This window comes from Puntigrus tetrazona, chromosome 21 (genome assembly GCF_018831695.1).
Source record: "Puntigrus tetrazona isolate hp1 chromosome 21, ASM1883169v1, whole genome shotgun sequence".
NCBI classification, from domain to species: Eukaryota; Metazoa; Chordata; class Actinopteri; order Cypriniformes; family Cyprinidae; genus Puntigrus; species Puntigrus tetrazona.
The window spans coordinates 6,299,200-6,325,667 of NC_056719.1; the positions used below are offsets into that span (position 1 = coordinate 6,299,200).

A 26,468-nucleotide genomic window follows, 5' to 3' on the forward strand; every position below is an offset into this window, starting at 1 on the left:
TTTCACCTCTTGAATTTGACATCATTGCACTCTGTTCTCACACACCGCGGGGGCGTGATGAAATATCTCATCTCTAGTGGTTTGTGCGAGTTGTGGAAGGGGTGAGAGAAGCCCAGCTCTGATAGAAAGAAATGTGTGCAGAGCTGCAGAGGAGAGTCCTCGCCTGCTGAGATGTGGAAATGATTCTGGATAGCACAATGCGAAAGACAAATGAGTGTTGTGAGAGCGATTAATTTTGGACTGGGAGTACATGTATTTTGTACCTCCAGAGACCAGCCAACCCAGCAGGGGTGTCATGCTCATATAGTTTTCGATGGGAAACCTTTGTACATTAGGAAAAATAAGACATGACCATGAAAAAAATAAGAATTTTTAATAACTTACAAGTTCTTGTAATAAGTGTGAGACGTATTAGACTAGCAGTTATGTCTAAAATGTAAATATTCTTAGTTTCGATTCTTTAAATCTATGACTAAAATATATTTTCAGGCTTCTGAATTGCATGCAAGAAAACAATATGTGTACTTCAAAATAATGACAAGAAAACAAGTCTTTCTATTATAAGTCTCAACTCAACAGTAAATTTCGACAGCGCAAACAGTGTAGTCTGATATATATTTAGTACTTGCTCATTTAAGTGAATCAAAACCATGCAGTGCAAATAGTGTAGTCTGATCATGGACACATAGTTCTTATAAACTGGCTCTTTTAGTAAATCAGAACTATACCATAGAGCACAATAGGTGGGACCAATTCTCACTAGCATGTGTATTATTAACATATAAATAAAGTGACTGATGATTCTTCTAACTAGTTCATTTTATTGAGTCAAAACCATACAATGCAACCAGTGTAGTCTGATTCATGGACAAATTATTCTTATGAGCCGGTCCTTTTAGTTCTTTTTTAGTATATCAAAACATTCAGCGCAAGTATTAGACACATTACTTTAAAAAAGTAATTAGTTATAGTTACTAGTTGCTTCTCACAAATAGTAGTAAATAGTAACTGAGTTACATCAGTTTAAAGTAACTAATTACCCGGGAAAGTAACTATTGCTTTGCTTAAAAAAATTCTACTACTAATAACAATAGAAGACTCACTAATGATTAGTGAGCTGCTGGGTTCATGAATATTAATCACGTAGTCAGCGTTCGCTCGAATTGATTTGCTGAAATCAGAACATGGATGATAATAAGTGAGCGCCGGCCAATAAGATTGTCTTCCCTGGAATTAGTTCCGCCCACTACCAGAGAAACCAGTAGTTCTTAAAAGCTAAAGAATTCAAAAGAAACTGAGCTGTTTTGACAGGAAAATAGAACAAAGAATATCGTTTACACGAAGCGCGTCAAGTCTGCATGTTATGAAAATCTCTCTTGCTCTGTATCTTTCAAATACAGCTACACTGCGCACCCTTTCAGATGAACTGAAAAAATTACATTGGAATGATATCATAATAAATTAAAGTAACGCCACATTTTATTGTCAGTAACAGCGTTGTAATGGGAGAAAAAATTACTTGATTAGTAACATCGTTTATTTATGATGCCATTATTCCCATCACTGTTCAGTGCAATTGGTGTAGTCCAGTTTACAATCAAATGACTGGTTCAGTTGAGTGAATCAACAACCTGCGGCACAATAAATGTCTCAGTTTTGTTTCCTGAACAGGAATTACTGAGCTTGTTCTTTTTAATTAACTATTTGAAAAGACTCATGAATTCAGGAGTTAAAGATAAATCACTTTGTATGGGAAAATTCCCTGACAGTAGCAATCCAAGTGACATGAATTTCAAATTTCACATGGGATTCAAACAAATTTTCCTATACACTGTTTGTTTTTTTTAATATAAAGCTGTTTTGACAGTTGAGTATGGTGATTCATGTACAGTAACTATACACCTGAATGTCCAACTGTAATGTGCCTGCACCTTTGAATCAGTTTGATAAACTCACTTTATTATTGCTTCCAATGATATACATTTTAGTTTATTACAGCAGTTTTACTTTTTCTGCCGTGAGTTGTCATCATAAGAACCACCCGTAAGCTTTTACAAGGCATTACGGGTTTGTTAGGTGCTTGTTAAGGCATTTAGTCTTTTTCCAGGGCTCATTTGTGGCGACTCCTCTGAGAAATTGTCAACACAGAGGTAAAATGAGCTATAGCCTGTGAGTCGCTACATTCCCCTCAGCTTCTGTCCCTGTGCCCGGTGTATGTCAGCTGTTTGAAGAGAGACCCAGACCTTTATGTTTAGGTCACACAAAATCTCTAGCTGCCCATTGTTTCTGGGCTGTGTGTCCCGGTGGTTGCGATGAGGTCGGTGTAGAGGTCTGCTAGATACTGTCAGAGCAAAGGAGAGTCATTTGATTTATAACAGCTTTCAGAACTGTACTGCTTCATCTAGATTCATAACTATTATTAAATTAATTAAAGAGCCTGTGCCCCGCTTCTGTCTCCAACACTTTTTCGCTACCTGGTCTCATGGCATAAACGTACCTGGGTGCACTTTTTAGCGAGACATGAAATACGTACCAACAAGTACGTATCACTGCAGTTTCCGTAAGAATTCAACACTACACTTTGGCACAAATGTACAGACTTTTGATTAAGAAATCATAATTTTTTGCACAATTACTTAAAGAATATCATGTTTTGACTTTAAAACAATATTAATATGCTGGGATGTTTAAAAACGGATGCTTTTAAACATTAGCATCACACATATCCAGCTTCATATCTATGATTTTTATGGATGGTAGGTTTGTTCAGTAGCTCACAGAGTACGGAGATCCACTTGAGTACTTGTTCTTGAGTACTACTGTTGTTTTTAGGCATACTTCATGCAGTCTTTGCTTTTTTGTTTCACTCTCTTATGCCTCTCTCTCTCTCTCTCTCTCTCTCTCTCTCTCTCTTTCTCTTTCTGTCTGTTTCTCCATCAGGAGCTGTGCGATGATCCTCATTTGTTTGTGGATGGGATCAGTGCCCATGACCTGCACCAAGGGCAGCTGGGAAACTGCTGGTTTGTGGCGGCCTGCTCCAGCCTGGCTTCCCGAGAGTCACTGTGGCAAAAAGTAAGTTAATATATACATTTCTGTCCTGCATATAAGGTCCCCTCAAAGCTACGATGTTGCTGCCTCTCAAATAGAAAGAGGTTTCTTAAATGAGAGTTTCAAATGGATTTAGAATTGCTTTGAATGGAGTCCAAATTAATGTGAATTTGATGTTCAGTATGAAAGTGAAGCTATGAAAAGATCTGTATGCAAATTCCCAGCACTGATTAATATGCAAGAGAATGAGAGCATTGTACAATTTAGAGGGCATTATTATTGTGATCTTGTGACCTTGATAAAACAGGAAAATAAACAGGTAAAAGAATTATAAGTATTGTTTTGTATTTTGAAATAATTATATTTATTATGTTATAATAATAATAATAATAATAATAATAGTAATAATAAAAAACAATGTTAGATAATATATCAATATATTATTGTATCATATAATTAGTTTAATATTTGATTCATTTTACAAGATAAATGTATATTTATTTTGTTTTTATGTAGATGTCCATATATGTGACATATTTCATATTATGTCAAACTAATAATAAAACACTATAGTATAGTGTTAATATAATGTTAATATAGTATAGTTAATACTATTAACTAGTTGCTTATTAGCCTGCCTATTATTAACGTATTGGCTGTTTGTTAGCACGTATAAAGCACATATTCTATGTGTATGTGTATGTGACAAATAAAATTTGAATTTGAATATTCTGCATGAACAAAACCATTTAAAACCTACTTTACTAACTAATAATAAATAGCATGTTTATATGTGTAGAATTATAGTACTCATTAAATAATATAATGTAGCACTTTATGGCAGAATATTTTGCTTAATATATATAGTTTAGTGTAGCAAGCACAAAAAACAGTTTTTGCTAACATGTGTCACTTTTCTCTTGATACTGTAAGCTTGCAGAGGTTTCCCATAAGACCTGTGCTGTGGGAATTAAATGTGCATATACTTGCATATAAATCTTTTTGTTGTTATCTTATATCAGCAAGGAGGAGCAAAACAGTCTCTCTGCGCTCTATTAGTAGATGTAAGTGGATAGGATCTGTGTGCTCTATTAGGAACCATTACCTGATGATGGTTAAACAGCAGAGAGATCACCTGTGACTTCATGAATCCACACACACACACACACACACACACACACCATGTAGTCCCATCTGGTGTAAACTGTATTTCAGCTTTGTTGGAGGTAGACAGGTAAAGGGTGTTAATGGTTAATAGTTTCTGAGCTGTTATTTAGCTTAAATGTTAAGCTTCGGTCCCCCCGCATCCTCCCCGAGGCGTGAAGTGTTTTCCCCTGCCTGGGGAAACATTTCCTCCCCCCTAGAAACACACATCATCATAAAGGGGTTGACTTATGGGGCTTTCCCATGTGACTCCTCTCCCCTTCCTGTCATTTGTTTTCCTGACAGGGTCGGGCATTGATAAATGAAGCTGCGCGTGCCGCTATCCTTGCCCCGTGTCTTTGCAGCAAGCTTTTATCTCAGCCAATCACATGCACCCAGCATGGATACATACTCAAGGACAGAGGTTATCTGAAGATGACTTAAAATAAGATGAAACGAGCATTCATATAGGCTAAAACAACTAACAACCCTCTGAAGAACCAGGATTCCTTTAGAAAAACCTGGATGAGGTTATGAATGTATGTGTTTGGTTTTAAAAATGTGATTTTAGACCTTGAAAGTAATGAAAAGCAACAAAAAAAATTGTATATATTTTATTCAGTCTATACCAAGGACCAAAAAAAAATCAGGTTGAAATTGTGAGTAATCCAGAAAATAAACTGGAATAGTCATGGACTTTGAATATTATCATGGACATCAAGGAGCCTAAATGATTGAGAACCATTGCTCAAGAGCACTGTCATTACACCCCAGTACATTAATTATTTAAAGAATTAATAACCACAACCGCTAAAAGTACAGGTTTTACTTTATTCTTTTATAAATTGATCTTCTTGAATAATTAGTGTGATTTATCTTGGGTTACCTCCATTAAAACCCTGCCACACTCACAAAAAACATCTAAACATGAACAATCAAGATGAAGCTCAAGACCTGGTCATAAAATCTAATTTTAGGAATATCATTTTCAACTACTCAGTTTAAGTAAGGCAGACTCAACAGAAAGCCCTTAAAGTGCTCTCACTTCTGGAACTCAATGGAGCACTCAATGTTCTCTGGACTCAAGCCGTCTTCAAAGGCGAACAGAAAATACATCACCTTTCGGACCTTGGCCAGCTCGGCTATCCTCTCGCCGAACTCCTGAGCGTCAGCCTCGTAGCACTGGATGAGATCGTCTTCTGCGCTTTTCCAGAAGTGGCCGGTGGGTTCGAGGAGCTGGCGGGTCATGAGGTGGGTCAGGTCGGGCGTCCAGAGCTGGGACGTGGCGATGATGTTGAGGCGGCCGGGTGCAGAAATGCGGATGTTCCAGCGGGTGAAATGCAAGGCCTGCTCGGAGAAGTCCAGGCGGTAGACGTGCTCGTTGGACTTCAGTAGACGCTCTCCGTCTTGGCGTTTCTGGCCTCGCTGCTGCAGAGACTGTACTCGCAGACGCATCATCTCCGTCAGCTGTGTATCGGGGTTGAACGTCAGCTCAAGAGACATGTTCCCAGTGAAGATGTTTTGAAACCTGACAGCTTAGGGCTTCTTCTTTCTCTTGTCTGGCTGGATTAGGCTTGTTATCCACCGTGTGACCTCCTCCTCGCTCGGCTGATGTCTTCTGCGGTACGAGTGCCACAGTGAGACCTTGCGCTCTGAAACCAACTTATTTCACGGCGGGGTTTCTGTTTAGATGTTTGTTGCTCTGGGCAACAGCAGTGCTGGGTTCTCCAAGAGGGAATTGGAGACATCTGTGTTTGCTACATGTGTTTGTTTCACATTCGCTGTCGATAGAGTTTACTCAAGACTGAACAGAAGTCACCCGAACAGCAGTCAGCATCACAATGTGTGCCTGAGCCCAGATAATGGACCTGCTCCTCTTGGAACAATTACCACATAGGTGTACTTGAAATCTAATCTCTGTTCTGTCCCAGAGGACAGGATGAAAAGGATGAAAGAGATGTAGTTGTTCTATACGGCATCCAAATCACCTTGGTGTCCTTCCCTCAACAATCTTTAACATTCAAGAGAATGCTGTTTTTTTGACCTGCATCTGTCTGTTACAGAATAATACAAAGTTTTTTATTGTTTCTGTTTATATTTTTTCTTTAGATGAAAATATCCTGTGAACGTACAGCATTTTGCCTATGTCATTATTTTGGTTCTTTGACTGAAATGACAAGAAATAAAATAAGATAAAGTGAGTTCTTGTCAATGCATGATACTAATCAAATATTACTTTTGATGTATTTATAGTAGGAAACAAACATTAAAAAACATCTTCATGATCTTTACATGACCTTTATTTTAAGAATCCATCATTTTTACCCATACAATGTATTTTTTGCTATTGCTACAAATATAACTCTATGCTGCTTAAGACTGGTTTTGTGCTCCAGGTCACATATTTAGTTAATGGTTCACATAATGTGAAATATGAAATATGAAAAACTAAAAAATCGAATCCCAGCTTGTTCTAATTTTCCTGCATAGATTGGCAGCAGTTTGATTAAATGAACTAAAAACATACACTCTTATACATTACTAACAGTAATTGTTTAGTACTTGTACTTGTTTGGTACTATTTGCATCAGTTTTTTTTCTAAATAATAAAAAAACAGAGGTTATTATGCAAAAAAATGATAAGTATTATTTTATTTAATAGATAACTTTAAAATAAATTAGTATAGATTAAAAACTTTGGTAACACTTTACTTAAAGCATTTGTGTATAATGCATAATAAATAGTTATTAAAGTGCATTATAATTATTCATAATGTGCTTTGTAATGCATTACATCTTGTCGTAAATTATTATATTTAAGATGCATTGTGTATCAGTGATAAGTGTTATTATGTATTAACTGTGATTACAATTATACGTTAAGGCTAAAGTAAAGTAAAGTGTGTCCAAACATTTCAATAAAAAATAAAGAAAAGTTGGCTTCTTAATTAATAATAATAAAAAGTTTCTGAAACTTATTTTAATCTTCTTTTTTAGAATAAAACTAATAAAAATAACAAATAACACATAACAAAATTATAAAACCTTTAACTAGAATTATAAATATAAACTGTAAATATAAAAAGTGACACTACATGTAATTTTTGTCTCTTTCTAGGTTATCCCAGACTGGAAGGAGCAAGAATGGGATCCAGAGAAGGCAGACTCTTATGCAGGAATATTCCACTTCCGCTTCTGGCGGTTTGGGGAATGGGTGGACGTGGTGATCGATGACCGTCTCCCCACAGTGGATAATCAGCTGGTGTACTGCCATTCAAATGATAGCAACGAGTTCTGGAGTGCCCTTGTGGAAAAAGCCTATGCCAAGTAAGCAGTTTAGGCAGAAAAATGCAGAAGGTCTATGCAGAGATTAACATTCACATAGTGATGCTAAGCGCTTTCTATGTACCAATCAAGAGTTTATGGCTGCTATGAGGCCCTGGATGGCGGAAACACGGCCGATGCCCTGGTGGACTTTACCGGCGGCGTGTCAGAACCCATGGACCTTCTGGAGGGCCAGTTTGCTCAGGATGAAGTCGCCAGAAACCAACTCTTCGAGAGAGTGCTCAAGGTTCATAATCGAGATGGCCTTATCAGCTGCTCTATCAGGGTGAGGACACAATACAAACATAATAAATACAATAATACAATAAATACAATAAATACAATCTACATACGTTTTAATTTATTCCATTTAATTAGTTAACTATATATACATATTCAAAAACATTTTCCCAGTTGATGAACGGTACAAACATTGACAGCCAGGATAGTCAGGATAAACAGATGATATCATCCACTTTCACTAATAATAAACATATATACACACATGTCCATGTCAATTAGAGTATTAAAAACTTTATTTAAGGTACATTTAGAAATATAAAAATATGTGATTAAATTGTAAGGAAATACTTTAATTGATTTACAATTTACAATATATAAAAAAAATAAAAATGTTCTATTATATTTTAGCACAGCTAGTATTATACGTAACATATGTATATATTTTTCTTTTATTTATGTTTATACATTGTGGAAGCACATATTGTACGTATTATTGATAAGCATTTGTCTCACGTCTGTCAAGATTTGTATTCAGACACTCATCCATCTATTAATCCAGCAGTCCATCATATTTTTTCTGCCTTCATTTATTTTCTTTCATAAGACTATACTTCGCCAGACTCAAAGCAATCTCTGATTATGTGTGACTTGCTTATCAATGGTCTGTGAAACCTTTCATCCATGTGAAAAAAACCCCAAACATTTTTGAATATCTTCATAGCTGAGAGATTTTTTTCTTCACTAGAATATCAAATAAAATGCCTCTCGGCCCATTAAGAGATCTCCATTTAGTGTTGAACAGAATCACCTGATGTGCCAGACATCTGTGATGTAAGCAGGTTATCTGGGGAACATAACAGAAAAAGCTTTATCAAGTTTCTGCATAACTTAAGGGCTTTTGTTCAAACGTGGAGGAGAAACTGTTTGATTGATTTTTCTCTTACATGCTCAACAAAGTTCTTTCATGTCCAAGTTCAGTCACTCTCTGTCCTTCCTTACAACTTGGTCTTGATTATGTCGACGCATTTATTCATGTCACAGAGCCTACACGCCTAAGCATATTGTCAGCTTCATTTGCACAGCAAGCCCTCTACTCATTGGAGTGTGGTAAATGGGCGTGGCTTGTCTCCTGCTGATTAACATCTCCATGTTTCACTGCACCATGAAATAGCGGCCTATGTTTTTTTAATCGATAATTCACAGACAGCGCATGTGCTTGCATTCTAATCGGGGATAAAGATTATGCTTTTGGATAGACTTGAAATTGGTGTTCAGCAAACTAACTGAAATTTTAAATTTGAAGGCAACCACAGTAGAGGACATGGAGGCGAGACTGGACTGTGGGTTAGTGAAAGGACATGCCTATGCGGTGACCGACGTTCGCAAGGTCCGTCTGGGACACGGCCTGCTGGCGTACTTCAAGTCAGAAAAGCTACACATGATTCGCATGAGGAACCCCTGGGGAGAAAAGGAGTGGAGCGGACCATGGAGTGATAGGTGAGACTGCCCTCTGTTGGAGTGGAGGTATTACAGACTCTATAGCAGTGCAAATCCTGTTCCTTGAGGACCAAAGTCCTGTGGATTTTAGCTCCAACAAACTCACCTGTAAGTTTCTAAAGAGTCTAAAGAGCTTGATTGGTTGGTTCTGGTGTGTTTAATTAGGGTTGGAGGTAAACTCTGCAGGACAGTGTCCTTCCAGGGTCTGATTTGGACACCCCCTGCGTGGTTTATGACCGGCTTTGCAAACGCCTGGGGATTTGTGAGGAAACTGCAGGAGGTGTGTGAATTGATGAAAAGCTAATAAGTAGGTCATAAGCATATAAAATAAAAATAAATAAATAATTTTAAAATAAAAACTAAATTCGAGAACTGTGACTATGCAGATGTTGTTGAAGGATTGAAATATGAACTGAAAATTTCATGGGGTACTTCAGGTAAATATAAAAATGGTTCAAAACAGTCTGTCAAAGGGTTTGGAAATAATTAGAAAGAAATTAAATTACTTTTTATTATTTTTCATGACAGGACCTAATGGGAGCTAAAAGAGCTAATGTCTTGTTTAGACTGATAGCCCTAATCTGAATTTTGTGCACATCCCTCTGGAATCGGATAATACTTAGTGTAAACATATTTTAAGTGTAACCTGCAAAAAAAATTAAAAATTAAAAAATCACATTAAATGGATAGTTCACCCAAAAAATAAAAAAAATGATGTCATTAAGTACTCACCATTGTTTCATTTCAAACCACTAAGACCTTTATTCATCTTCAGAACACAATTTAGGATATTTTTGATGAAGTCAGAGAGCTTTTTTAAGTTTCAGTTCTGTTCAAACGATTTTGTTCAGCAATTTCTTCCCAAATGAATGGTGTAGAAGACTGATACGGACGAGAAAAGAATGGATAATTAGAGTTATTTATGTTTCTTTGCATACAAAAATGATTCTTGTAGCTTCATTACATTACGGTTTAACCACTGATGTCACGTGACTATTTTAATGACTACTATTGTAACCCTTACTTTCTGTGCAACTTGTCAGTTGTGTTGCTGTCTATGCAGGGTCATGATTTTGATTTCATCAAAATATTTTAATATGTGTTCTGAAGATGAATGAAGGTCTCATGGGTTTGAAATGAATGAGTTTGAATAAATTAGTATATATATATATATATATATTTATATATATATATATATATATATATATATTTTTTTTTTTTTTTTTTTTTTGTTCAACCTGCACTTCCTAAAACACATTGTTTTTCTTCCAAAACTTGTTTCCTACAAACATTTTTTTAGAGCGGTCAGACTGAATCGGATTCCCAGAAATGCCATTTGAATCAGTGTTTGCAGAAACAAGGTTGTGTTGTTGTGAAGTGCGGGTCGAGATAAAAAAAATAACGGTATACTGCTATACGACGTGGCGTTATAATCAGACACTTGCACTTTTTCCAGAAGTCTATTCTACATAAGAGAGAGTGAACGTGCATACAGAAATGATTTGTCCTTTTGCCTTCTCTACCTTCCTGCAGTGTAGTGCTATACTTCCTCAGAGACTAGAGAAAACCATTTCTCTCCTTCCTCTTGAGATGATTTCAGTATAAATAACACATAGCCAAAGTGTCTATTCTTATCGCTGACTGGTGTGAAATTGAGATATCAAGCCAGGCAGGCTGGTATAAAATAGGAAGCTGCTGTGATTGAAACACAGAGGTCTGAGGGTGTTAAGACATCCACCTCCTTTCATTTAAATAACTGTGCTCTTGTTTGATGACACCTACCCTAAATATCCTCCACTGCAGGGAGCAACATAATATTAAAATGGGGCTGTGTAATTGCAGAGAGGAAAATCTTGACAATCCTTCTCATCAGTCTTTGTTCAAGTGCTACAACAGACAGGGTTATATTGGCCTCTGAATTATTTACTTGCCAGCCAGAAGACTCTTATTGAGGTGAAAGCAATCTTTCTTCATATTTCTGCTTGATGAATTATTTATTTGGGGCTTGATTAGAAATATACTTGGTGAAGTGCTCTATTTCTTTCACAAAATTCTAGGAAATCTTAGTTGATGGTTATGGACGCAGGCTGTTGTCAGTGAGTATAGTCGTGTGTGTCGTGTGTGAATGTTTATTTCTCTCGGTCTGATATATGATGAGTAATCACTGCTCTGTCTTGTAGCTCAGAAGAGTGGAAGAAAGTGAGCAAGAGTGAGAGAGAGAAACTGGGCGTCACTGTTCAGGATGATGGAGAGTTTTGGTGAGGCTCACTTACCTACTATATGAGGCTACTCTTACCTTCTATCTTCTATCTATATATATATATATATATATATATATATATATATATATATATATATATATATATATATATATATATATACATATATATATATATATATGTGTGTGTGTGTGCATGTATATACAGTATGTATATATTTATGTGTGTGTGTGTGTGTGTGTGTGTGTGTGTGTGTATTATATTTTCATTCTAACAAAAATGATTATAAATACAGTAACTAATCTAAATTAGTTGAAGCATTAGGTATCATGAATTAAAATTACAATTATAAATTAAATAATTTTAATAAATTAAATTAATTTTTAATCAATTAAATAAAATTAAACAATATCTTCACAGTTTATTAATGTAGATAATTGTTTATTCATTATATTTATAGTATACTTATATACTTATAGTACATTTATTAATCTAGGTTAATGTTCATTTATTTGTAAATATGAGTTTATTTTTACTGTACAATTTACAATAAATTACAAACAATTTCAAATCGTAGTTTTTGTTGTTACCCTGTTTTGCTTCAAAACCCTTAATTCTGTGTTTAAATCCAATTTTATCCCAGGATTATATCCCAAAATCATTTTTTTTACTTTTGTGCGCCAGTGCATCTGATGAACATCTAAATCCTCCATGTATCGTAAACTTCTGTTCCCCCACTGGCTGTAAACTTCTTCACCAGGATGAACTTTGAGGATTTCTGTCACTACTTCACCGACCTGATCCTGTGTCGACTGATAAACACGTCTTACTTGAGCATTCATAAGACCTGGGAGGAGGAGGTGATGAGGGGCTCCTGGATCCACCGGGACGACCCGCTCCGCAACCGCGCCGGAGGCTGCATTAACCATAAAGCCACATTTCTTCAAAACCCACAGGTCAGCGTGGTGTCTGCATCTGCCTTTCTGAAAGGCTGTCCTTGTCCTGAATGCTCCAGCCCTTCAGTGGACTTGCTTTAATGTATGTTTCCGCCCACAGTACGTTTTTGATGTGAGAAAAGTGGAAGACGAGGTGCTGATCTGCCTGCAACAAAAGGAACGCAGAGCTACTCCTAAGGAGGGCAAAGGCGAGAACCTGGCCATTGGATTTGACATCCATAGGGTACAAGATGACATCCACTTCACATCTGCCTGCAGATAAAGCCAATGATATAAGAACTAAAATACAAGTATTGTATCCTGGTCTTGATCAAGCCACTTTTCTCCACCAGGTGGAGTTGAATAGGAAATACAGAATGCACTCGGCTCAGCAGAAGGTCGCAGGGTCGATCTACATCAACTCTCGCTGCGTCTTTCTGAGGAAAGAGCTAAAGGAGGGACGTTACGTCATCATCCCCACAACCTTTGACCCAGGTCAACAAGGAGAGTTTCTGCTCAGAGTCTTCACTGATGTGCCTTCAGACTGCAAGTAAAGTAGCCTCCAGAAAAATAGACCAAACTTGTTGCTTATTAGCATGCATATTACTGGCACACTGGCTTGTTATTAATGTACATATTAATGCCTTATTCTGCATGACTACTGTATGTTCCAGATCCCACGACCCCCAAGTTTAAGCTTTTACATTTGTCTTCTAAAATGTATATTTTATTTCATATTTTACTGTAATATAATAGCTGAAAATGTATATTTACCATGACAGAAATATATATATATTTATTTATTTATTTATTATTTTTTTAAATAAACACTGGTATTTGGCTGATATCGTTTCTGTGTGTGTTTCCTTAGAGAATTAACTCTGGACGAGCCTCCACAGACATGCTGGACTGGGATGTGTGGTTACCCTCAGCTGGTCACCCAGGTGCATGTGTTAAGTGCCGAAGAACCTGCAGGGCCAAGATGCCAATGGAGGTATGTCTTGTAAATATATATATATATATATATATATATATATATATATATATATATATATAAAACAGATAAAGTTCTATCCAATAGCTGTAGTTCACCACATTTTATTTACCTTAATAAAAGTTAATTTATGATTTATGCATTAAAAAAATTTCTTTCTTCTGGATGTGCTTACACGAATGACAATGTGCAGTTGATTTCTCCCCATAGATGCTGAAATTAGTGCTCTATAATCTGCAGTCATGTATATTTTTTTAAAGATAGTTCACCCAAAAATGAAGGGTTTTTTTTGTCATCCTTCAGTGCAGTAAATGACTTTTGGTTGAATTATTCCTTTAAGCCATTATAGATTCAGACACTTATGCTGCTTAATAAGTCTAGATGTTTTACATACAGAAATCTTTTTTTGACCGCACACAGAGCTAGAGAGCTTGATCTCCCACAAGAAACGCTCTGACTTCTGCACAGGAGGTACTGACTTTTGGCAGCTGCTTAGCATCTAAATGTATCTCCCTCCCCTTATAGAAATGTGAGCATGTGATAAGATGTGTCAAAGTCTGCCACACTGTGTCTTGTTTATTTGTAGCACTGGATAGCAAAAGACCTTTTTTGGTGTGACTTAGTGATTTAGTGACTTTAGTGCTACTGTGTCTACAGTTCTCTAGTGTCAGTTTGTGCCTTTGTCCTTTGTTACACCTCACTACTCTGCATCTACATTTGCATTTATGTATTTAGCATCACTCTCTTGCCAAAGTGAATTATAATTTATTTATATCTATTTATAATATTTTTTTGAGCTTGTGAATAAAGCTGTTGGTTTGAAAACTGAGTTCAGTTTGATTGGTTGTTCAGAGAAAACTGGTGCTTTCTCCATCTGAGTTGTTACTTAGCTACAGTGGTAAACAGGTGGTATTCACAGTGGTGATGTAAACATACAGTAATGATGGGAGAACTGGGTGAAACTAAACACCAGTTCAGAGCAAGCTATTTTCTATCTCCTCTTTGACTGTTTTCAATTTATTTCAATGTATTTATTTATTCATGGTGCACTTCAAAAAAACATTTTTTCCAGTAGTTATCCTTAGATCAAGACACATCTATTTTAGAATTGTTTTATTATATTTATATGTATTTATATGTAATAATATTTAACAACATTATTTTTACAGTGTTTTTGATAAAAGCAGCCTTGTCAAATATGAACATCATGTTAAAAGTTCCTCACAAATATTTACTAGATAGTAAAATTACTGAAAATATTTTTGCAGTGTGTCATTGGTAGATGTATTCATGCATTGAACGCTGTCATATAAAGTGTGTTGCTGACTCGTGTGTATTTTCTTCAGCCTCTGACCCATATGTGATCATCACCTGTGAGGGGGAGAAGGTTCGTTCCCCCGTGCACAAAGACACACGCTGCCCCAATTTTGACGTTAAAGGAATATTCTACCGTAAAAAACCAAAGGAAGGCATTCACATCGAGGTGAGTTGGAAGTATGTAATTACATCTCTTCCTCCTTCAGTCCTTTCCACAAACTGCTACAGATCTCCTTCCCTATACTGGCCTGTACACTGATCTGTTCCTCTCACCTTATTTCTCTTTTTCTTCTCTATTTCTCCTGCTTAACCCTTCTGACTGCTCCATGACGAACTCAGATCTACAATAAGAATGTGATTGTTGACACCTTCCTGGGCCAGGTGACCCTCTTTAGTGACCCTAACGACCGTCAAGAGCAGCACACGGTCTACCTTAAAGACAAGGGTAGTCGTCAAGACAACAACCTTCCAGGCACGCTGACTGTGCGCCTGATCACCTGCACCACTTTAACTAACATCTGATCACGCATCCCGCCACTTCACTCTCTCTGCTTGTGTTCCTCGTTCACCCACAATGCCTTTAGCTCTCGTAATTTTCTACAGATTTTGTTTTTTTCAGTGAAAGGTTAGTTGACCCTAAAAAAGTGTAATTCTGTCACTGTATCATGTCATTTCAAACCTTTTGCTTTTATTTTTTCAGTGGAGCAAAGAGGCAGAAGTTAAATTCATCTTAATGACCACACCAATAGCCCTTAAAGGTATAGTTTACCCCAAAATAATCTTAAAATAAGTTTAAAATACCAAAATAAGTTATTGTAAGACTGATGATGCAGGGGAGCACTTTTTTGGGCAATGTTACTTGGGCACATTCCCACTGAGAATGGGTAACAAATTTCTTTCTTGGGTTGGTCATGGGCCCTGGGTCTCTCCTGGTTGCCCATTAACAGCAACATAGCCCAAACTTGCAAAGCAACATTGTTTAAAAAGTTACCCTGTGTATCATCAGCCTAATCTTCAACTTGTTCCAGACCTGTATGAGACACTTTCTTCTGTTAAACACAAAAGGAAATATTATGAAGAATGATTATAACCAAACAGTTGACGGTAGCCATTGACTGCCATAGCATTCTTCAAAATATCTTTTTTGAGTTCAATAGAAGAAAGGTACAAGTTTGGAATAACTTCAAGGTGATGACAGAATTTTTAGTTTTCGGTTGAATTATCCCTATAAAAACATAATTAAAATAGTCCATAAGGTATTTGTCAAATCGTTTAGAGCCATTTGAGGCATACACCTTAGTCAGAGTATCACTACATTTAATCTTTGACAGGAATGAAAGCAAGGTTGTGAAGCATAGAGTTACAGTGTGTTCAATAGATTATACTGTTGTTTAACATCATAGCAATTGTTGAGCTGACAGAGCATCTTTCTGAAAAGCTTTCAGTAGACAAAAACTCTAAAACTGTTGTGATGAGTTGCGAAAAGACCTGTATACATACCATGTTAAAAACTATATACCTCACAGCCTTATTTTCATCCATGTTAAATTCAGTATGGTGTTTAGTCTGACTAATGTCTATAGACTGAAACTGAAGTCATTATTCAGTGCTAATCTTTCACTCCAGTGAGCTTTTAGTTTGAGGACTACTGTGACTGGATTGAATTAGCGAGATGAACTTGTTCATTTTGATTCACGAATGAATCATTTGAACCTCCTTTGAACCTGCTAGTTTTAGTGAACCATTTGATCTGATTCACAAATCAGTTCTTGAGTCCTTACTGAATGACTACTGATCCATGATTCATTCATTCGCTTTCCAGTGGTTCTCGATTTAACAGTTCACTGGAGTGGAAGATTATAGGTGAATAATGAAATTATTTCAGTTTCGCTCGATATTGCTATCATTTCACTTCAGAAGAGTTCGAATAAGTAATATGGACCACTTTTATGATGTCTGGAGCTTGACAGACTGTTAAAAAAGCTGCGTTAAGATTCCAAAATCATTCAAATGTACGACGTGACGATGAGTAAATACTGACAATTTTAATTTCTGGATAAACTATTATTTTAATTCCACCCAATCGTGATCTGACATTGTAATAAAGGGCTATGCATTATGTTTGCATGAGCAGCTGAAGTGGTCTAAGGTAGAAGTAGGTCCTTTAGGCGTCCTAGTCACACGATCAGCCACGTTTCGTCTGCCAGAATACTGAATGCAGCCCAGGCATGGGAAATTATTTAAATTAGATTTTCCCTTATCTCTCTTTCTATCTCTTCTCTCCTCTACGCATTCATCACATATTCAGTCAGTGTCCACACATGTGCCCGTTCACACAGATGCACAGTGACATGGAGGTCCACCTGATAACAGAGACCTTGACTTTAGCAAGGCCTGATCAGCTCTCATTTAGCTGAAAGATTTCAGTGACCGGTGGGCCGCAGCGGGCACCTCTTTGGATTCTTCGGGTCACGTTGCTTAGCAACAGGAGTCTGGAATAGAGCCTACTGGAGCGTGAAGACTCCAGTGGACCCACGGTACCAAAAGCCCACCCGGACTATCTGCCATGCCATTCTTTGCCTGAATACACGGATGGGCATGATAAGCATTTTACCTTTTGTGTGTGTGTGTGTGTGTGTGTGTGTGTGTTTGGGTGACTAGGTAGTCCTGATCTGATAATTTGACAGCTTTTTCTATCATTAGAAATCAGTAATGTGTAGCTTTTCATAACAAGATATTTTTATCAGTGTTATTTTAGTATTATTTTTTTATAATATTTAGCTTTATTAATATTTTCAATTAAAACTGGTTTCATTCTAATGGTAGGTTAAGTAATTGTGTTGTTTACATTTTTTTTTAATTAATTTTATGTATTGTATACATTTCTGTTTAAGTTCAGAATTGGTCAGCGCTCCAATTTTAATATTTTATTTAAACTACAAAAATATTTGCTAGCATTTTATTGGCTGCCATTTGATTATAAAACATTAAATGAAGAAATCTTAAGCTAAAATGTTTGCTTTAATTCAAAACATGAACGTAAATGCTAAGGTTTGACTAATTGACCAAAAGATCCAACATATATCCAAGATGTTTTAGATGTGTTTATTCAATATACATTTGTTTTTAAACCCTTTTGTTAAAACAAGTATCAAATCAGAACAAAATGCGCTTATACTCTATTTCTCTATTGTTATTGCAGTTGTCTGGTCACCCTAGTGTGTATGAGTGTGTGTGATCCACTAGCCCTCAAAGTAACCTAAGGACCATTAAAGGTTATGCATGTTTAAACAAAAGGGAAAAATTCTATCAGTGCTAGCGGTGCTCAAAGGATGAAGAGCAGGCCTTTGGACCCACAAATATCTCTGGGTTTACCTCACTCTTGCTCTGAGGATCGCGAGACTGTAAAACAAGGATTTGTCTGTGTCTTAATGACTTTCTAGTCAGACTCCTGCCAAACAGCATGTGCCATTGTTTGAGATACGCAACAACTGCTGCACGATTGCATCAACAGATATTCTGTACTTAAGAGAAGATCCCTCGTTTTTTCTCTCAACTTCTCTTGACGATGAAGAACTACACCTTAACTACAGACACATGGTGACTATCTTCACCAGCTTTGTGTCTTTTCCAATGGCTAGTTGTGCTGTTCCACCAGAGACTGCTACAGAACTCTTTGTGCACTACAATGTCTTTGTTTATGCTTTCAGTCACTATAAGTGAGTTTTGGAAAACAGAAATAAGTCCATATCTGTCATTTATCATTGTTGGATATGTTTTAGCATCCTCTCATGTGTCTTTTTATTTGAATGACTGCTACACTGCTATGATTTCTGCACTGTGTTGAGCTGAAAAGGGATTTATTCCTTTATAACTCATGTTTGCTAATTTCAGTTCTTATTTATTTATTTTACATTGCCTCTGGAGTATTATTTTTGTTACCTTGTGTAAAGTTTCTTTAACAAACTGTCTAAAAGTGGTGCAAGAGTATGTTTGGCGTTTTTAATATTTTGTGTCAAAAATGTAGCATAAGAAACTCCAACATTAGGTTATAATAACTAATGTTTATAAGGTTTGTAATGTTTATAAAGTTGAGCCACTGATCCAAATGAGCACTGACACTCAAACTTAGATGAACGAGAAAAGATTAGGGAGGAAGAAGAGAAACCACACAGTCTCATATACCGGGTTTGAAAAAATGTGCCAGAGTACTAATGTTGGAAGACAAGGCCTCGCTTAAACCTCGTCGATTAGCAATTAGCAAGACAGACTGATTTTATTCAGGGATGAATGAAGCTTTTTCTTTAGCTCCATTACTTTTCAGTTTTTATACAACCAGATTGAATTGGAAATCCACAACAATAGCCCAGTCATTCTTTTACATCATTTCAACCTCCACGGGCCAGATTATGACGGGTAAACAGGGGATTTAGTGAGGAAAATTTCTTGTCTGTGAATAGATTTTACTTATCTCCATTTTGACCTTTACGACTGAATGATTTAGAAAATAGAAAGTAATTTGTACTGAGAAGAAAGGTGTTATATTGATAGTATGAAATTAAAAACAGAGAATTGAAATGAAGTATAAGGCAGCAATTTTGCTCAAATGTGTATTTATTTCCATATATTTATTATTTCCCTCAAGTCTAACACTGTGGCTCTGTGGCGCTATCAAAACATTGCTCTGTTTGTTTGAGCAATCCGACCAGCAACATTGGCTTAACCAATGGGGTGAGTGCAGGGCGGGGCTATCTGTTTTTCTGACAAATAGCAGACGAGGGGCTTGTTCTGGAATTTGTGCAGTTCTGTTAGGTAATGTGTGCAGAAATTACACACCTTATACCTTTTAATCTGACTAAACTAACTAATAAATAGCCTTAAGTCGCTTTAGCTTTTAAAGACAACAAAGCTTTCATTCTTTTTTCTTGAAGATTTGTTTCATCCAAATCTTCAGTTTATATATTTGTTGTTGTTTTTGGATGAGAATGCTGTGAAAGATGCCAATGTGCCAGTAGAGTTGGAGCTATATGCATTTCTTGTGTTGTTTTTTTGTTTGTTTGGTTTTTTTTGCCAAATCACATAAGTGGCATATAATAAGAACCAGTAAAGTTCAAATGCCTTTTAATGTCATACATGTTCTGGTGTACGTTTTTTTCCCTTTAATGTATTTTGATTGTTCGAGTTTTCTTTGATTATTACGGACACAAGTGTGATTTTCTTCGGCCCTGGTCATGTGACAGAACAACAGCGTGTAGATGGTTAGAAGGTCCCGGTTCACTCAGATTGTAATGCATGCTTCAGATCAAATAGAGGAACTTTTGCCATGTCGTGTCAAGTTGATCTTGATGCTGTTTCCATGTGCAAGTGTAATTTTACATTGCATGTGGGTTTGTGTTTGTTTACAAACTGGATTTATACACAGTATGAATTTCTACAGTCACTTATACACTGTTTGCGCAGCTAATGCAACGTATGTGTGAAGGAAACATGAACATATTTGCAGAGGTTGCCCAGTTTCACTCTCCTGCGTAAGTTTTAACATGTATTATGTCTGTAGAGACTTTTAACTGCTTGTAATCGCGAGACAAGTTCAGGTCCTCTGAATCACTGGCTTTTTTTTTCACGTGAATGACGTTCCTGAGTGTCTCTGCTGGCCGTTATTTGCTCTCTGTGATGTTACTGGCTCTTTGGCCTTGACTGCTGCATGTTCTTTTGGCTGAGTGAACCTCTTTTCTTCAACACACACCGTCACCAGTGCTATCATGCCATGTTGGACTTTCTCTAGGCATCTTGATAGAGTACAGCCTTAATAACCAGTGAATGCTTGTGGAGCGAGTGAATCCTATCGCTCTTTGTCATTTTTTGACATGGGTCAGACGTCCAGAGAATGAGCTTGTGATACTCTTGTATTTTTTCTGCTGATGTTGAACTTGAAACTGATGTATGTATACATAAACAGAAATCTAGAAAATATCTTGCATGGTATCATTCTATGAAACATAGCTGATATTATCTTTATAACAAGTATCTTTTATCAGCATTTTATACTCCTTTGTTTACTGTTTTATATCTAGCCATTGAATCTTGCGTTCAAAAAAACAAACAGCAAACAGACATATACTATATCTTTACTGATTGTAGGTTTTCTGTATCTTATCTCTGTTTAAATGTGTTTTATTTTGCGTTTAAGTCTCTCTTGGGTTACACTGTGGTTATTTGATATACTTATTTGAAGTACTTATTTTTTTTCTTTTGTATTTTGTCAACTTGTGGCATGACTTTGAAATAAAAGATGAAGAAATTCAGTATTTCACCGAGTCGTTCCATGCATCTGGATATTTGATATGAAAGAGGGTCTTTTTTATTTATTATATCCAACTCACTGATGCTCCTCTATTCTAGTTACCTTGGCCAAATAATGTTTCGGTAATTTTGGGGGGTGTTTTGTTTCTTGTTACTTTACTTTAGCTTAACTTAGCTTAGTTTTTTTGTTGCTTGTTAGAAGTATCTTAAAATGATGGAAGCACGGTCAGCTTTAGAATGCTTTGTAGATTATTCCAAGCCAAAGTAGCATTATATCCAAAACCCTTTTTTCCTTCAAACCCGAGGGAATTTAAAATATAACTGATCATTTGAACGTAGATTATAGCATACCTTTGATTTAGAAAAGCCCGGAGACAAATAAGATAGACCACAAGTAGAAATTAAACAATATCAATTTAAACTTCTATGAATAAACAACAATGGTAACCCAGTCTACTAATATGAAGTACAATGATGTGTTTGACAAATGTAACAAGTAATAAAAATGTAAGGTGCTATGAAAAACTGGAGTTTTTTTTAGATAATGTCCTGGGGCAGCAGATCATAATCCAAGAGTGGTAAAAAGGTAGCAGATGCCAAATATTTCCTTGCTTTAAAAGAAAATAAAGATCTATTTCTGTAGCACTGTTCTACAATTTGAGCTTTAGCAATTTATCAATATGAAGCTTAAAAGTTAATGGACTATCAAATAGGAAGCCCAGGTACTTAAAACTTGCAACATATTCAGTTTTTCCCATCTGGAAGGATGTAATATCGGAAAGATTGCTTGTTACGTTTTGTGCATTTGGAATGTTTTAACATATTTATTTATATACGAAGAAAGTAAAAAGACCCTTGATGGACACCTTTGGAAAGTGACAAAATAAATGAAGTACAATCTTTTAAAAGCACACAATGTGTTCTCCAGGAAAGATAAGGGTTTTTTTTTTTTTTACAATCTACGTGATCAATTATGTCACTAAACAATTTCATAACAGCAGTGACAGTACTATGCTGCTTTCTGAATGCGGATTGAAAGGGAGAAGGAAAATTATTTATTTCCAGAAAAGATTTTAATTGTTAATTAAATAATTTCTACATAAGCTTGAAAGAAATGCATATTTAGATATTGGTCTATGGTTGTTCATTGGTGGAGGGCCCCCCCTCTAAAAGATTTCCAAATGTCAGAGATTTTCACAATGGGATAAGATAATGGTTCAGCAATAAAATCTGCTGCTAACTTTAAATAGAACAGTTCTAGTTTGTCAGGTCCTGCAGGCTTATATAGGTCCAAAAGACTTTATGGACCTCGTGAGCTGGATAAATCTAATTTCTGTGTAATTAGTTTACGTGGAATATCAGTTGAGGGTACAATAAAAGAATTTTTAATTGAACTCTTATGTGACTGAGCTTCAAATAAGGAGCCAGGAGATAAAAAAGTTCATTTAAATTATCAGAAATAACAGACTTCTATGTAATAAAATTATCTTTAATAATAATTAAGAAAAATCTCCATATTATCAACTTGCGACAATGACTTAACCATTTTCCAAAACTTAACTGGATCATTTAAATTTTGTGATGTTTCAAGTAAAAAAAAAATTGATTTGGCATTTTTTATCTGTAAAGTACAGAGATTTCTTAGCTTCCTAAAATGAAGCCAATCTCATTCAGACTTGGTACTTCTATCTTTTGCCCAGTCTAGGTTTCTGTACTGCAATAGCCTAACTAACTCCGGTGTAGACCAAGGACTATTTTGGCCTTTCACTCTTATTTTATGCATCGGTGCTTATTTAACAGGTGCATAAAACTACTATAACAAAGTTCCATGCTAACTCAACATCATTTTTTAAGGTAATACGACTTACGACAGTCATATAAATACAAATTGTGATTGATTTAATTTTTTTTGTACAAAGAATTTGAGGTCTAGATTTAGGACATTTAGTATTCTGTAACAACCAACCAAAGTCAAATAAACATTTTTAATTGTTTTAAGTTTACATTTTTGGGGGATTTTTAAGGCTAAAAACTTGATTGATTGATTGATTGATTGATTGATTGATTGATTGATTGATTGATTGATTGATTAATTGACATGATGTTATCACCCTGGTTTGAAATTTGTTTCTTACATAAATTGCGATTTCAGCACCTTTTAAACAGTCACTTTTGAAGAGCGAGAACCCAGTGATATTTATTTTGTTGTCTGGAATCGTTTTACTTAACCAAGTTTCAGAGACTATGATAAAATCAGCATCTGTTGACTGAACCCAACATTTTTGGAAGCAAGCTGCAAATATTTAAATAAATAAAACCAATGCCAGATCTAGATTTAAAATCCTCAGGTGTACTCAAATAGCCAGGACCGGGATATTTCCAGATAACAAAGTAAATAAACAAAAATATGACTATTACTTGAAATAGCTGCATTTGAACTAGGTAAACCTGCTTTGTGACATATATTGTACATTAAGAAGGACAATTCTACGTCATCTTGTCCATTTAGAAAACATAGTGAGTGAAAAAGTCTTATTTGGATGCTCATTCCAAGCATAATCATGATCATATGGCGTACTCCCAGCACACTGGAACGATAAAAACCAGCATGACAAAAAATCTTCAGAACTAAAAGACATGCCATTGTTCTTCTACTTTTTTTGCCGATGTGTAGGAAAAAAGCTACAGAAAATTCACCATTAAAAACAACAAACGATTTCCACTTCCTCCAAAACACTCAAAACGGTCAAAGCCACATGAATTATAATATAAAATAAGCACTTTCCTTCAGCAAAGGATGGCTTAATCCATTAAGGAAAATGGACCACAATAGTGCGATTGAATTTTTAGGAATGAATTTTAATTTTTAGGTTTTGAGTCCGAGAAATCAATGATGTGTGAAAAAAAAAGTGCTGGATTATTTTAAATTTAATTTAAAGTTCATATTTAAACTTCTAATGTTACTTTTAACATGTTTCTGATGTTGTTTCCATTTAATTAAAAAAATATCAGAAAAAGATCAGTATGCTCCTTTAATATTCAGTGTGTTCACACTATTGGAATAACCTTGTATGAAGGCTTTGACTGTATTATTTACTGTATCACTTTGACTGGTTATTTATGGAGGTTGTATACTTTGGATTCAAGCCATATCCATTAAAGTTTTGCATTCACTGAATCAGACACACCCAGCATCCATTTATAGATACAAAAGCTTGACCTTTTCACGTTCAGTTTGCAGAGGAGCTTGAGGCACGAGAGACTAGCAGAAAACTAGCGTGTGTACTTCAGACGAAGTGACCGGCGGACCTTTGTGTCAAGCCCTTCCCTCCCCCACAGTGACCGCCCGCTGGTAACCCCGCCTCCCTCTAAGCTGGATCAGGAGTGCCATTGAAGGCGACGCTGAATGCTGCCACTGCTCCCCTGCTGCATTACCCAGCATCCCACAGCAACAGGTAACCCACAGTAGGACATACATCAGAGGACAGCTGCATTGACTGCGGAAGAGCGTACTGCGGAAGATCCTCTCATGTAATTTACACCTGTCGATCACCTGACTGCAGACCAGCTCTTGAACCCGGACTTGTGGACATACATAACATTAGAGACAGAAAGACGGACAGTTAGAGGTGCAGAGATAGAAGAAGAAGAGAGAGCGGGACGCAAGACAAACACTTGAGTCACTGTGAGGTGAGTAAGTGTTCGTACTCAGGGCTTAGCCGTCCAGCACCTCATGCTCTTTTAAGGCTTTGCTGAAAGCTACTTACTGCTGACTGTTTTCTGCTCTGCCGCGCTCTGTACCAGGCCGCAGGAGGAACCATTTATGATTTCCCATAGTTAGCTGAGAGTGAGCGTTATTTTACTGTCAGTAGATATTTGAGACTGGTTTTCAGGGCCCTGAAATACCTTAACGTAAGGTTGACATGATACCTTAACGTCTTTTTCTTTGTTTTTTTGTCTTGTTTTCTAGTAACAATGTAAACATCTTTAAAGTAAGATGGATTTACTGCAGAAGCCAAATTGTGTAACAATTATGAAAAATTTCAGATAGGTTTTTGGTGTTTTGTTTTGCTTTAATTCAAATATATTTGCTTGATTTCAGTTTTTCAGTTAAAAGGACATGGATTTACTGGATTTTACTTTCTTTTTTAATTAGCTTTTTGTTGTGTTGTTTTTTTTTGTTTTAAATCAGTAATCTTGTATTAATGTAAGATTCATTTATTATTCTTTTTTAATGATTTTACCCTGTGTGCAAATAGATTATTCTTGTTTTATTCATGACTGCAGTTATACAACAAGAATAAACAGCCTGTAAAGTGAGAATATATATATATATATATATATATATATATATATATATATATATATATATATATATATATATATATATATATATATATATATATATATATATTATAAGCATGTTTAGATATATGTTTGACTTTTTACTGGAAGACAAAATTAACCATTATTATTTATTTATTAGATTTATTCTTAGTTTTAAACGTTTCAAAGTGTATATTTTTTTTAGAGATTTGTTTTAAGTGTAAAACTATATTTTATTGTCATCCTCAAGTGGATGTTGTGTGGATGGAAAGCGAGAAGTGAATTAGTTCGATGTGCTGCTGACTCTGAGCTGACAGACACAGAAGATGTGACTGTGTTAATCTGCTTCTGGCACTCTCTGAGGTGCTGGATAAAGTAGTTAAGTTTAAAGGGGCACAAGATTTAAGACCTTTAGTGAGTCTTGGCTCAGGGCAAACAACCGCTTACGAAACAAGCCAAATAAACATCTGACCTATAAGTCTAGAAAAGCATGAGCAATAGGAAACACGTTCAGTGGTTATTTAACCCTTCATTCTTAATGTATTGACTGATTTCAGAAGCATCAATTAGAGTATTAATTATTCTGTGTGCAGGTTGTTCGTTGTAATAGGCACAAGTACATTATGAAATGCAATTATGGCAGAGTGCTCCCCTAAATGTGTTTCTGACATTAAACTGATCCCATAAACTGTGAGATTAGATGCAGTTAGGCGAGAAAAGCCAGACAGTTTAAGATCTATAAGCTCTTTTTATGTGCTAGAACAATATATATAGCAGAACTTTTCAGTTTGCCAGTGTTTGAGAGCAAATAACTTTTTTCTTTCTACTGGCTTTTTCAGCTGTGTTCTGTAGTTTTCAGATAGGTATTTCCAAATGTTAAATGCTACGATTATTAAAGTTATTAATACAAATAAGCATAGTGTAGCTAGTAACTACTTAAAAGTATGGGTAGCTTGGCAGTAGCCTCACCCTGGATCCCTTTTGGATCCCATTACTGCAGATAATGCTGTTACCAACAAAAGTTTATGATTCTCACACGTTTTGATCAATGTGATAATCATCACAAATGTATTTCATTTGACCTTCATGAGTTTTGTAGCCAAAATACAATGTCTAGTA

The 26,468-nt window shown here is 35.9% G+C and overlaps 2 protein-coding genes across 2 annotated transcripts in view; one reads left to right on the top strand and one right to left on the bottom strand.

Moving 5' to 3' along the window:
• capn5b (calpain 5b) overlaps nt 1–21,028 on the top strand; it is a 34,084-nt gene extending 13,056 nt beyond the window's left edge. Inside the window, 12 exon segments of the mRNA XM_043221501.1 lie at nt 2,941–3,072; nt 7,310–7,518; nt 7,609–7,801; nt 9,062–9,255; nt 11,436–11,513; nt 12,235–12,430; nt 12,531–12,653; nt 12,763–12,959; nt 13,281–13,371; nt 13,373–13,403; nt 14,750–14,886; nt 15,060–21,028. Of these exon segments, the coding sequence (XP_043077436.1) occupies nt 2,941–3,072; nt 7,310–7,518; nt 7,609–7,801; nt 9,062–9,255; nt 11,436–11,513; nt 12,235–12,430; nt 12,531–12,653; nt 12,763–12,959; nt 13,281–13,371; nt 13,373–13,403; nt 14,750–14,886; nt 15,060–15,242 (1,764 nt within the window). The 3' untranslated portion in view covers nt 15,243–21,028.
• On the bottom strand, nt 5,165–5,694 carry ompb (olfactory marker protein b). The gene has a single exon (XM_043221504.1). The coding sequence runs from the start codon at nt 5,692–5,694 to the stop codon at nt 5,233–5,235; it is 462 nt and encodes a 153-aa protein (XP_043077439.1). The 3' UTR covers nt 5,165–5,232.
• Nucleotides 21,029–26,468: the final 5,440 nt, after the last annotated feature.

What these genes read in the sequence shown, in the direction of transcription:
- ompb (XM_043221504.1), bottom strand. Translation starts at nt 5,694, where the DNA reads ATGTCTCTTGAGCTGACGTTCAACCCCGATACACAGCTGACGGAGATG.